The following is a 13780-nucleotide window of genomic DNA, read 5'->3' on the forward strand; positions in this document are numbered from 1 at the left end:
GTATTTTTGGTAGAGACGGTGTTTTGCCAAGTTGCCCAGGCAGGTCTCAAACTCCTGGGCTCAAGCGATCCACCCGCCTCTGCCTCCCAAAGTGCTGGGATGGATTACAGGTGTGAGGCACCAAGCCTGGCCACAGATGTATTTGTCTTCAGTCTGTCTCCCTGGTAGGGTGAAAGCCCCATCTCTGGAACACTAGTTTGATTAATTATTAGGTACGAAGCATTTCTCAGTGCCTTATCTAGAGTAACTGTGCAAAGTGTTTATGGAAGGTGGGAAGCACTTAAATCCAAGAATTACTTTCTGAGGGTGATTTGCTTCCTCGTCCTCCATTCACCACTGGACTCCTTGACCTCTACCTCCATCTGTCTACAGAAAAGAGTCACCGTGGCCTCCTCAGTGATCAAGCCAGCAAACTGTTTACCAGGGCTCAGCTCCCTGGACCTCCCTGTTGGACACTACCTCCTACCCCAAACTTAGCTTTCTTAGCTCCTATGACCTCACACTCCCTAGGTCCCCCTTGGGTCACCTGGCACTCTGTTTTTGACCTACTGTTCTTCTCATTCTACCTGTACATATTTGAGGTCCTGGCTGCCACCTGCAGCCAAATCTTCAGGATTTACCATCCATCCAAGCACCTATTGAAGAGCTCCACCTACTGGTCTTAGACCAACGTGGCCAAAACTGAACCTCATCACCTAACTGGCTCCTCTTTCTGTCCCCAGCCATCGCAGCTCTCAAGCTGGGCATCCTAAAGTATCTCATCAATCTGTCCTTGACTTCCTTACAAGGCAAGCCATTGTCGCCTCTGCTTACAGACCTCCTGTGCCCAAGTCCTGTCCGCTTCAAAGCCACTCTCCCCCATGCCATTGTTTTCAGAATGCCCTAGTGAAAACAATGATCAAAGCTTGTTATCTTGATGCTCAAAACCGCTCATGGCCCCTTGGCCCCAGTGGGAGAAAGCCCCTATGCCCTGGTGGGGTGTGAGGAGGTGCTATGGGGTTGGCCTCATCACCTCCTTCACCTGCCAGTACATTCTGCTCCGGCAGCACGCAGTTTTACACCCGTAGCCACCTCATGCTGCTTTGAGACTGCCTGACTTTGCTCATGCCGCGCTTCTCCCAAGCAGACCCTGCATTCTCCTTCTAAGCTACTGTTTTGGGAGCGCCTGTTGTGTCTAAAGCTGTTCTGCAGGTGACATGCAGGTGAATCTGGAATATGACCCCAAAGCCCGAGTTCTTGGCACTACACAATCTTGCTTCAGATGACGGTAAAACCACACGAATTCAACCACAAGATGTCCCTGCCTGTACTTATAGTACAATGAGTAACTACAAGCAGGAAGAACTACACCAATGACCTGAAGCCTCTTCCAATAAGCTTTCTCAACCAACAATACCATCTTCTAAAATCTTCAAAGATTAAGCAGAGGGGTCCTGTGAAAGATCATGGAAGTCAGACATGAAAGATTTTTTAATTTCACGAGCTCATTTTAACTTGAAGCAAGGGACTTTTCAGTAAGCATCCAACATGTCAGTACCTTCAGTTTGTAAGATTTAGAACTAATCTTTCTTGACTGGGTGTGGTGGCTCACACCTGTAATCCCAGCACTTTGGGAGGCTGAAGCAGATGGATAGCCTGAGGTTAGGAGTTTGAGACTAGCCTGGCCAACATACAGTGAAACCCCATCTCTACTAAAAAATACAAAAATTAGCTGGGCGTGGTGGGGCACCCCTGTAGTCAAAGCTACTTGGGAAGCTGAGGCAGGAGAATTGCTTGAACCTGGGAGGCAGAGGTTGCAGTGAGTCAAGATGGCACCACCGCACTATAGCCTGGGCAACAGGGCAAGACTCTGTCTCTCAAAAAAAAAAAAAGTACTAATCTTTCTTAAGTTCTTAAGCTCAGCAAAGACACACAGATCACAGGTCATTTTGTTTTACATTGGCTGCCAGCATAAACACTGGCACTTCCAAATCCACACAATAAGCTTACCCTGTTGCAATAATGTCAGCCAGCTGAGGTGTGTTCGGTGCAATTTTGATGGTGACCGTTTCGAAGTAGAGGTGCTCTTTCTGAGCGTGGATGGTGTATGTCCCTGTGGTTATGTTCTCAAGGCGGAATGAGCCATCAGCTTTTGTTTTAACTGTAAAACAAAAACACACGAACAGAAGATAAGCCAAAAACAACTGTGTATCCTTACATGTACACCAGAATACTTGAGACCAAAAGCTGCCATGTTTTCATATAGTCATCGGTTCCTTTCCATTTCTCTCTGTGGTCCAGAAAGAGCGCTGGCCAGCAGCCCAGGGTTGCTGTGTCAGCCCACCTTTGATTTGGTTATTCAGGGTGACAACTGCTTCTGGAACACCATCTCCTTCGGGTCCGTTCAAGACCCTCCCAGTGACGGAGAATCCCATGACGTGGAACACGGGCTAGAAAACAAAGAACAGGAAGAAGGTGCTCAAAGGTGCTCCTGTGCCAGAGCCACGAAGCCGCCTTCTGCTGCGCCAGCCATCGCCCACCATGTCTGCTCCTGCCACCCACCTCCCAACCCTCAGTCCCCCAGTCCTGTGTGCCAGCCGGGCTCCCTCTCACTTTAGCCACATCTGTCTTCTCTGTTCTCTTCCCAACACACTGCTGAGTGTCAAACAACAGAAAAGGTCTAGAGACTTACTTTCCTAGTTAAAAGGTCACTGACTCAGGCTTCTAAAAGCCCTCCACCCTTAACCCTGTGCCCTCTCCTCCCTTCCAGATGCCCCCATTTTGGTGAACCACGTCTTCCTCCAGTCTCCCATGCACACCCCAGCATCACTTTGGACGCCCCCTCCCTGCTCCTCCAGCTTCCATCACTCCTGTGGATCCCACCTTTGCAAGGTCTCACATGCCCCCTCCTGTCTTTCCACCACGGCCTGAACACAGGTCCTTATGAAATCCACCTAGGCTGGGCGCAGTGGTTCACGCCTGTAATCCCAGCACTTTGGGAGGCCGAGGCAGACGGATCACTTGAGGTCAAGAGTTCAAGACCAGCCTGGCCAACATGGTGAAGCCCTGTCTCCACTAAAAATACAAAAATTAGCCAGGTGTGGTGGCAGGAGCCTGTAATCCCAGCTCCTCGGGAGGCTGAGGCAGGAGAATCACTTGAACTCGGGAGGCGGAGGTTGCAGTGAGCCGAGATCACTCCAGCCTCTGCGACACAGCAAGACTCTGTCTCAAAAAAAAAAAAAAAAAGAGAAAAAAAGAAAAAAAAGAAATCCACCTAGACCACCCTCCTCCATCCCCATCACTGACTTACACGTGGTCCCATGCTCCGTGTCTGTGTCTGTGCCCCACTCGCCTGTGAGCAGCACACCTGTGCTCTCTCTGCAGTTACTGAGTTCCAGCCCTGATCTGTGTATCCTCAAGGTCACCACTGCTAACCTAGTTTAATATCTTCATCAAACTTACCAGTATCTGAAATGTCCTTGTTCGATTTCTTAGTTGTCTCCCTCCCACTAGCATGTTACCTCATGAAGACAGGGACCTCTTCTGTCTTAGTCACCTGGTACACAGCAGGCACTCAATAACTGACTCATGAATGAATGAATGTGTGCATGCACGTGTGCAACAGCATCTGAGATGAAGCTTTAAATAACAAAATGACTTCCTTTTTATGCCGGTAGCCCTTCTTTTTTATTTTTATTTTTATTTTATTTTTTCAGCAAATGGTTTCTTAGTGATGGCCTCACATGACCATCTTCCTTCTTGATCTTTCCAAAAAGACATGTTTCATTCCATCTAATACCTACTTATTAATTCACATATGTACTCAACAAATCAACAAATTCATCTAATACCTACTTATTAATTCACATATGTACTCAACAAATATTTTTACTGGGCACCTACTATGTGCCAGGTGCTGAATCACATGTTAGGAAAACAGTAAAGAATAGGACACTCATGGTTCTGGACCTCAGGGAACTTACAGGGCCCCATTCCCTGAAATTCCATTCATCATTTTCAAAATCTGTATTTGGCTGTAATCTGGGAATAGCTGTCTCTGCTCACCGGCCCCCATCCTTCTCTGCAAGCCACGTGAAGCAAACTAAAGGCTTCATCTTCTCACCCTTCTCTTTCCCCTCCAGTGTACAGCAGAACGGTCAAACACATCACTGAATCTTAAAAAGCAGAGTCTGCACCCCACTGTGCATATGACCTAAAAGCCCGCTCCTGCCAGTTTAAGCTATTTTAACACAGTACTTTCCAATGTAATATAAAAAGAAAATGATTAAAATATAATTTCTTCAATAATTCTAACACCGGGTGGTCCACTTAGGAGAGGCTGTTTTTTCTTTTGGGATTTGCTCTAGCTAGCCAATTTTCTACAGTAACCATTTTCTACTTCTGTAATGAAAAGAGACATAAGTGAGATGAAAAATACATTTACCATCTATGTGAGGGTCTAGGCAGTTTATCAAGCCACGTACCACACTGCCCATTCCTACCACCACAGTCCAAGCTCTGCCAGTTCTCACCTGGTTTATGGCCATGGCATCCCAACTGGTCCCCCACTTCCACCCTGACACCCTGCAAACTCTCCTCAACACAGCTGCCAGAAGGATCACGCCGCTCCTCTGCTAGGAACCTTCCAGGGGCACCAATTCTCACCCAGAGTTATAGGCAAAGTGGCCCACCAGGCCCTGCACAATCTGCCCTGTCACCTCCCTGAACCTCTCTCTGCCTCCTCCTTCCTTGCTCATTCCCTCCACTCCAGCCACCCTGGCCTCCTTGGGGTGCACACTCCTGCCCCAGGACCTTTGCACATGCTGTTTCCCCAGTCTTACACACTCTTCCTGCAGGAGTGAAGTAAGGTTCTCTCGTTCTTTCCCCTCAGGTTGTTGCTCAAATGTCACCTTCACAGGGAGGACTTCTCAAAAACACCCTATATACAACTGCAACCCCTGTCTCCACCCTGATACTGCACGATCTCCTTTCTTCCTTTATTTTTCTAGAGAACACTTATCACCTTCTACTGTACTTTCTAACTTATTCATCTATACATGTATGGACCCTTCCCGTCATTAGAACATGAAGTCTATCCAGGTGCAGCGGCTCACACCTGTAATCCCAACACTTTGGGAAGCCGAGGCAGGCAGATCACTTGAACCCAGGAGTTAGAGAACAGCCTTGACAACATGGTGAAACCCTATCTCTACAAAAAATACAAAAATTAGCTGGGCATGTTGGTACGCGCCTGTGGTCCCAACTACTCAAGAGGCTGAGGTGGAAGGATCACTTGAGCCCTGGAGGCAATGGTTGCAGTGAGCTGAGACCGCACCACTGCGCTCCAGCCTGAGCCCTGTCAAAAAAAAAAAATGAGGTCCACAGGGACAAGAATTTTTGCCTCTTTTGGTCACAGCTGTATCCCTAGTCCTGGAATGGTGCCTGAAATATATGTCACTGGCACTCAATAAATATATTTCACTGAATGGGGAGATTTAACTAGGAATCCAGTTCTCTACAATAAGGACATCATGTGCAAGAACATAATACCAGATTGCACTTTTTCCAACAGCCCTTCCAGAAAAAATAATCGATTTTTTTTAAACATGTTTGCAACACCTGTGCCTAGGAATGGGAACTCAAACACCTGTCCCTCCAGAAGACAGGAAAGCCTTACCTCGATTTTCAGGCTGTCGTGCTCCACTGTGAAGTCAAGTCTGGAAGGCGCCACATCAAAGGTAATCCTCTCCCCTCGATAGAACGGAATCTGGAAGGAAGAGTCTGTTAATCACTAAGAACCACGAACATGATCAATCAGCAATATTAATACTCGATCTAGCAGCCCACAAATGACAAGGGGTTCAAGACAAGCCAAGAGAAATGCTCATCATAACTATTGCAGATTTGAAAAGAGGAAGCCTTGCCCTTTTGGTAGCTATTACTAAGGGGTGAGTGTCTCATCTTAAGTTACTTCTTAACAGCGTTTACAGAGAACTGCAGGCCAACCATCTTTTCCTTAAACACCCAAACAGCATTGGCTTTTACTGTGTCATGAGAGTCCCAGACATAGACAGAACGGAAATCTGCTTCACTCACCACTGTGTAGCCCCCACTTGGCAAGGAGTAGAAGGAGAACGAGCCATCTTCTCTGGAGACCGTGTAGCACAAATACACCAGACTCTCGTCTTGGTGCTGGAACCCAGGCACTGGTGAGACATTGCAGCCCAGGACATCCTATGCCGGGGGAAAAAAAAGACAAGACTTCCTTTTCCATTTACGTGTTCTGAACATCATCAATTAGCCACATCATAGGAAAATTTCTGTAAGTTTCATGTCAATATATGTATTTCTGAAATCTAAGACACATTAATACAGATAAAAGGAACAAAAATCTTGACATTCAAGTTGTAAAGTTAAAAACTGCCACTGTCTTCTCAGGAAAAATGACATGACTGTCCTTCCTTATAATGGGTCACCATTCCCCAAATAAGGAAACGGAGGCTCAGGAAGGTAATGTGACTGGCCCAGGGTCACACAGCTAGGAAGAGGCATTTATTTAAACCTGAGATTTGTTTAAACCCAGGTCTGATTTCAAAGCCTGTGTACCTTCCATCACATACCACTGCCTCTCCGTGTAGATGTGCAATGTCTTGTGAGTCAACAGAGACACATGATATTCTTGAATTTTTTTTTTTTTTTTTTTTTTTTTGAGATAGTCTCACTCTGTCACCCAGGCTGGAGTGCAGTGGTACGATCTCGGCTCACTGTAACCTCCACCTCCCGGGTTCAAGCAATTCTACTGCCTCAGCCTCCCGCGCAGCTGGGACTACAGGCATGTGCCAACACGCCTGGCAAATTTTTTTGTATTTTTAGTAGAGGCAGGGTTTCATAATGTTGGCCAGGCTGGTCTAAAACTCCTGACCTCAAGTGATCCACCCACCTTGGCCTCCCAAAGTGCTGGGATTACAGGCCTGAGCCATCACACCCGGCCTGAGACACATGATATTCTTAAGTGTTAAAATGATAAATCAACCCAGACCTGCATTTATGAAAACAGTATGTTCTGGTCTGTAATCCCTCACCCTCCTACCCTTCACACCATCTCCTTTATTCTTTTCTTTGCTTACCTCTTTAGTTACTAAGGAAGAAAACAGAAGAAACTTCACCCCTTTCATGGGCTCCCCATCACTTCGGACAGAGCCAGACACATTGTAGCCAGCAACTATGAGGGGACTGGCCGCATTGGCATTGGAGTTGGTTACACGCACTGTGGTGCTTGCCTATAACAGAAAAAGATTTTAACTGGTGAAAAAATAAACACTTGCAAAGTGTCTAACAACATGAGGACATGCTAAAGCTAAAATATTAACTGGGAAACATAATCCATCAAACTGCTTATTCAGTATGATCACTTTTTTTTTTTTTTTTTTTGAGATGGAGTCTCTGTCGCACAGGCTTGAGTGCAATGGGGCAACCTCGGCTCACTGCAACCTCTGCCTCCTGGGTTCAAGCGATTCTCCCGCCTCAGCCTCCCAAATAGCGGGGATTACAAGCGCCCGCCACCATGCCTGGCTAATTTTTGTATTTTTAGTAGAGAAGGGGTTTCACCGTGTTGGCCAGGCTGTTCTTGAACTCCTGACCTCAGGTGATCCACCCGCCTCAGTCTCCCAAAGTGCTGGGATTATAGGCGTGAGCCTCCGCGCCTGGCCCATTACTATTTTTCAATGCCCAAAATGAAGTGAAAGGAAATGTGGCAAAATGTAAATGATAATGATTTTATCTATACGGTGGTATTTTACTTGTATACTTTTCCACCTTCCAACATTTCTAACTTTGTTTCCACTGCTTTATATTCCTCTATATGTTCCAATTTTTTTTAATGAGCGTATTTTGCTTTTCTTCGATGTTTAATGATATACAGTGTTAACTGAAGATCAGCCTAAAGCTGCCTCCTTACATACTTTAAGTTTGGCCTAAAGGTTTCTCTGTACATAGTGCCAAGTCTCAGCCAATTGCAGCAGCCATCCTTCAACTACTCACAGGCGGCCAACTGTTCAAACCATGTGCAAATAAGACAAACGTCCAGCTGTAACCAATCCAACCGTTTCTGTCCCTCACTTCCGCTTTCTGTCCATCACTTTCTTTTTCTGTCCATAATCCCTTTGCAATCACACAACAGTGCCACAGTCGATGTAAACCTATTCTGTCTCAGGAGGCTGCCCAATTGACAGACTGTTCTGTGCTCAATTAAACTCTGTTTAATTTGTCCTAAGTTGTTCTTTTTACAATATGTGCATATTTTTAAACATTTTTGTTAAGGTACAATTTACACAAAGAAAAGTGTGCATACTCTAAGCACACAGCACAGGGCTTGTCACAAGCTGGGCACTCGTTACCCGGCAGAATAAATAGCACCAGCAAGCCAGAAGTGCCCCTCACACTTGCTTCCGGTCACTAACCCCTGGAGGAGGATAAACATTATCTCGACTTCTAACATGCTTTACTTTAAAATCCCAATCTCATATTAATAAACTCAGATTCTTCTATGCAGACAATTAACATACAATGTAAACCTTAAAATCTCTTCTATTTATAAATGTATAAGCCCTTTCATTTCAAATTTTTTTTTTTTTTTTGAGACGGAGTCTCACTCTGTCACCTAGGCTGAAGTGCAGTGGTGCAATCTTGGCTCACTGCTACCTCCACCTCCCAGGTTCAAGCAATTCTCCTGCCTCAGCCACCCGAGTAGCTGGGATTACAGGCGCATGCCACCATTCCTGGCTAATTTTTTTGTATTTTTAGTAGAGATGCGGTTTCACTATGTTGGCAGGCTGGTCTCGAACTCCTGACCTCAAGTGATCCGCCCACCCAGCCTCCCAAAGTGCTGGAATTACAGGCATGAGTAACTGCGCCCAGCCTTGAATAAAATATTTTTAAATGTTGCTGCAGAAGAGAAAAACCCCCAGAACCAAAAGTCATAAACAGTAAGAAGAGACATCTAGGTGTGAAACATCATCAATTATAAATGCATAAAACCTACAGAGTAAAAAAATAATAAAACCTATAGGGTAGAAGCTGAAATACTGATTCCAATGCTTCTTTAGCAAAAATGAGATACAGCTTCTATACTAACACAGAAGCTAACACGTCAAGATGTCCCTTAATCTTATTTTAATTTGGTCTTTCACAGCTATTACAGAACCTCACCTAGTAGGAGGAGTTCCTTTGATCATGGACTATAAACTATTTCAGTCAAATAAAGCAACATATGCTAAAGAACATTTATATACCTTCTAACCAACTAAAGAAATTAAATAAAAAAAAATTCAAGATGATGGCATACCCCCAAGTCCCCCTCCTCCTTTTTCTCTAGAACTCAGTATCATTTTGAACAGTGTCTGCTATTCCCATGTATGTCTTCATAATTTTTCGACATAAGACTGTATCCTCCCTGTTCCTACTAAAAACAAAAAATTAACTGGACATGGTGGCAGGCACCTGTAATCCCAGCTACTCAGAAGGCTGAGGCAGGAGAATCGCTTGAACCTGGGAGGCAGAGGTTGCAATGAGCCGACATCGCACCACTGCACTCCGGCCTGGGCAACCAGAAGAACAAGACTCCATCTCAAAAAAAAAAAAAAAAAAAAAAAAACAAGACTGTATCCTTAGCTAGGTAAAGCGGCACACGCCTGCAGTTCCAGATCCTTGGGAGGCCAGGGTGGAAGGATCGCTGAAGGCCAAGAACCAGAGGCTGCAATGAGCCACAAATATGTCACTGTACTCTAGACTGGGCAACAGAGCAAGATCCTGTTGCAAAAAAAAAAAAAAAAAAGACTGTATCTGGCCGAATGCACTGGTTTACGCCTGTAATCCCGCCATTTTGAGAGCCCGAGGCTGGTGGATCATTTGAGGCCAGGAGTTTGAGACCAGCCTGGCCAACATGGCAAAATCCCACCTATACTAAAAATACAAAAATTAGCTGGGCGTGGTGGTGCATCTCTGTAATTCAGCTGCTCAGGAGACTGAAGCAGGAGACTCGCTTGGACACAGGAGGCTGAGGCTGCAATGAGCCAAGATCACACCACTGAACTCCAGCCTGGGCAACAGACTGAGACTCCGTCTTAAAAAAAGAAAAAAAAAAAAAGACTATATCCATAAATGATGTTATCACAAGTATTTAAAATCATATTTCCTTCAACTCTGTTTTTAAATGTAGTTACATTGATATATGTAGCTCTGGTTCATTCATTACTGCTGACGTACAGCAGCCTACTGTATGATGGAACCCCAATCCATTCTTCTCTTAAAAGGCATTTAGGTTGTTTACAATATTTTGCTATTACAAACAAAGCTGCAATAAACATTCTTATACATTCTCCTTGGGCACACGTACCACAGTTTCTAGAATGTTTAGTATATTTACAGATTTCTGTTTCAGGCTGAAAAAAGAACAACAAATAAATCTCATCAGGACCTTCTGTTGTTGATTTAGTTTAAAATAGCTATAGTTAATAAAACAGATCTATTTCACAGCAGGAAGACAACACTGTCACCTAAAACTGAAACCAACACAAGCAACATCTGTTACAGTGAGGAGTTGCACCTTATAAATAACCACCAAACTAATCAACGGCACCATTGGTTCTTCATCTAGTCCTGGAAAAACCATAAATTCTTTTCATATCCTAAATTGAAAAGCCCTACATTTGTCCCAAGACCAGCATATTATTGGCATGGCTACAGACGTAGCCGTCACACTCACCTCTTTCAACGCCCAGGTTGGATGAGTCGCGAGGATTTCATAATCTCCAGGCAGAACTTTAAAAAATGCAAACCTAAGAAATACAAAATAACCATTTAGCTTTCTCCAAACAACCCAAGTATTTCTAATTTTATGACTAATGTAATTTTATGACAAGAAAATAATGTTAGAATTATTGCAAGCTTGCCATTAGCTTGTTAAATGAGCATGAATGAAATTCAATCCTTCACTGTGCAAATCTGCATCAAAGAGCACTTATTGAGCACTTACTGTGTGCCAAGAGGGGTGCTCCACGTGCTGACAGGAAGGAGGAGGGCTTACATCTCCCTTAATCTCAAGGATTTCTGGCATAAAACCAGTCCTTGTAGCACAGCAGTGATCAGTCACAGAACATTCGACTGGGTTTGACAGAGGTGACGGGTGTGAACTGACAAGGAGAAGGGGACAGAAGTGTCCAAGGGAACATGTGGGAAGGGAGAAGTGGGATGAAAAGAACAGAACAGATGCACAGGCTGAGGGGGACGCTGACACAAGATGATGCCAATGACACAGGGTGGGGTAAACCATGACAAGCTTTGAATCCCACAAAAAAGCCTTTAGAGAAACACAGATAAGCCATTCTGGGTTTCTGCACAAAGCAACTGAGATAAGAAACCAGCAGCTGATGAAAATACTCTCCTAGCCATAGGCAGACTAACACCAGAGTGAGCAGAGCTAAGGCTGGAAATGCTGCTGCCAGTATGCTAACATGTTTATCCCTTCAAATTTGTAAGGCAACTGACAAATTAGAAGGCTAATTCCAGTGAAATGAACTAGAAAACGCATTTGATTTCTTCTTCTGTGGTGTTTTATTGTATCAAATCTTGCCTGTAATAACTGGATAGGGCTTGGAAATCATGTTGCTATCAAGTATTGGTAAGACTGAGTTTCTATTTCATTTTCATAACAGCCCAGTGCTACAAGTTTCACTGTTTCAGTCAGTGCAGTTGAAAGGTATTCAGAAGGCTCAAGACACTATTTTTTTCTAGTAAGGTCAACACCAAACTACTAGCCCAGAAAAAAAAAAAAATACAGCTCCATATTCCTGCTACACACCAGGGCTGGAGAGGCACCAGTCAAGCAGAAGTAAATGTTATTTCAAAATGAAAAGTAGTTTCAACAATAGTAACCTTAAAATTGAATAACTTACTGACAGACTCATTATAAACTTCTATTTTGCCATTTAGTCAGTTTGTATATTAAGGGAGTTAGTAAAGATTTGAACGCTTTCGGAATTATCAGTATGAACTATTCTGGCATTAATCTTGGCATGTCTGTTAACATTTACAACTCAACTATATACATCCATTAAATAAATGCTTTAAATCTGATTCAGCAAGATCCGTTAAGCATCAGTTCCGACTACAAAACAGTTTTGATATAATAATGATAATGATTTTTCTAATCATAACTAAGCTAACCTATTTGATCTAATATGCCAGGCAGCTTGAAGTAATAATATTAATTTCATCTTTCCAGTAACCTTAGGAGGTAGGTTCCACAATTATCTTCATTTACAAAAGAGGAAACTGAGGCACAGAAGGGTTAGGCATCTTGCCCCAGGTCAACCAGCCAGCAAATGGGGGCGCTGGGATTTAAGCCCAGGCTAGCAGGCTCCAGAGCCAGGCTGAGCTGCTAAACGAAGACCCACAAAGCCCCAGGCCTTGAAGCAGGTGCTTTATGGGTATTAACTCTTTTTTTGTTTGTTTGAGACAGGGTCTTGCTCTGTTGACGAGGCTGGAGCACAGTGGCACATGATCACGACTCACTGTAGCCTCAATCTTCCAGGCTCAAGCAATCCTCCTGCCTCAGCCTCCCGAGTAGCTGGGACCACAGAAGCATGCCACCACACCCAACTAATTTTTTTCCCCCATGAGACTCTGCTTGATATAATTTTTTAAATTGTTTGTAGAGATTGAGTCTCCTTATGTTGTCCAGGCTGGTCTCAAACTCCTGAACTCAAGTGATCCTCCCACCCTGGCCTCCCAAAGTGCTGGGATTACAGGTGCAAGCCAATGTGCCTGGTCAGTATTAACTCATATTTAATCATCCATCCCATCAATGCTAGGCAAGATGGGTCAAACAGCTTCCATTTCACACTTGGGGAATGCAGCACTCTGAGGGGCATGAACTCACCCAAAATTAAGAGGCTGAATCAGGATCTGAACCCAGGACTCCCTGAATCCAAACTCCCAAACCCAGCTCCATGACCCCTGTCCCAGCCTGGCTCTAAGGCAAGACTGGGAGACAGGATGCTACTCACTTTCCACCGGGCTGTGTAACCGTGGACTGGATCTTTGCTTCGGTCCCAGTGTTTCTGAGAGACACCTGAACTCCCGCAGGACCCAGGGGCTGCCCTTTGCTGAGGACCTGCCATGGAGAAGAAGGTTAGGACCCACCAAGCAAAGTACCCTCCTCTCAAAGCACTGGCAGTCCTGCTTACAACTCCCAGGTGGAGCCAGAAACCTTTGGGTCAAGAATCCCATTGAAAAGACGATATAAATCATGGATATGTTTCCTGGGGATGAAGTAGGAGAGGGAACAGTGACAGTAAAATAAGACTCTCTGTTTCAATGAATCTAAGACATCATCAGTTATGGATTTACCATTATTGGTCTAGCCGGGTGGGGTGGCACATGCCCGTAATCCCAGCACTCTGGGAGGCTGAGGCAGGCAGATCACTTGAGGTCAGGAGTTTGAGACCAGCCTGGCCAACATGGTGAAACCTCATCTCTACTAAAAATACAAAAATTAGCTGGGCGCCATGGCACATGCTTGTAATGCCAGCTACTTGTGAGGCTGAGGCAGGAGAATCACTTGCACCCAGGAGGTGGAGGTTGCAGTAAGCTGAGATCAGAACACTGCACTCCAGCCTGGGCGACAGAGGGAGACGCCATCTTAAAAAAAATAAATAAGTAAATATACATACAAATAAAAATATAAAAATTAGCTGGGTCTGGTGGCACATGCCTATAATCCCAGCTACTGGGAAGGCTGAGG

General features: G+C 44.7%; 1 protein-coding gene across 1 annotated transcript in view; it reads right to left on the minus strand.

Annotated features, from left to right (window-relative positions):
- The window catches only part of LOC112614832 (nodal modulator 1-like), a 63580-nt gene that overhangs the window by 37186 nt on the left and 12614 nt on the right, over positions 1-13780 (minus strand). The window contains exons 5-11 of the mRNA XM_025371565.1: positions 13044-13150; positions 10742-10814; positions 7107-7259; positions 6076-6213; positions 5657-5746; positions 2324-2429; positions 1990-2140 (exon numbers count right to left, since the gene is read on the minus strand). Coding sequence (XP_025227350.1) covers positions 1990-2140; positions 2324-2429; positions 5657-5746; positions 6076-6213; positions 7107-7259; positions 10742-10814; positions 13044-13150 — 818 coding nt within the window. The remainder of the gene's footprint in view (positions 1-1989; positions 2141-2323; positions 2430-5656; positions 5747-6075; positions 6214-7106; positions 7260-10741; positions 10815-13043; positions 13151-13780) is intronic.

This window comes from Theropithecus gelada, chromosome 20 (assembly GCF_003255815.1).
Source record: "Theropithecus gelada isolate Dixy chromosome 20, Tgel_1.0, whole genome shotgun sequence".
Taxonomy (NCBI): Eukaryota; Metazoa; Chordata; class Mammalia; order Primates; family Cercopithecidae; genus Theropithecus; species Theropithecus gelada.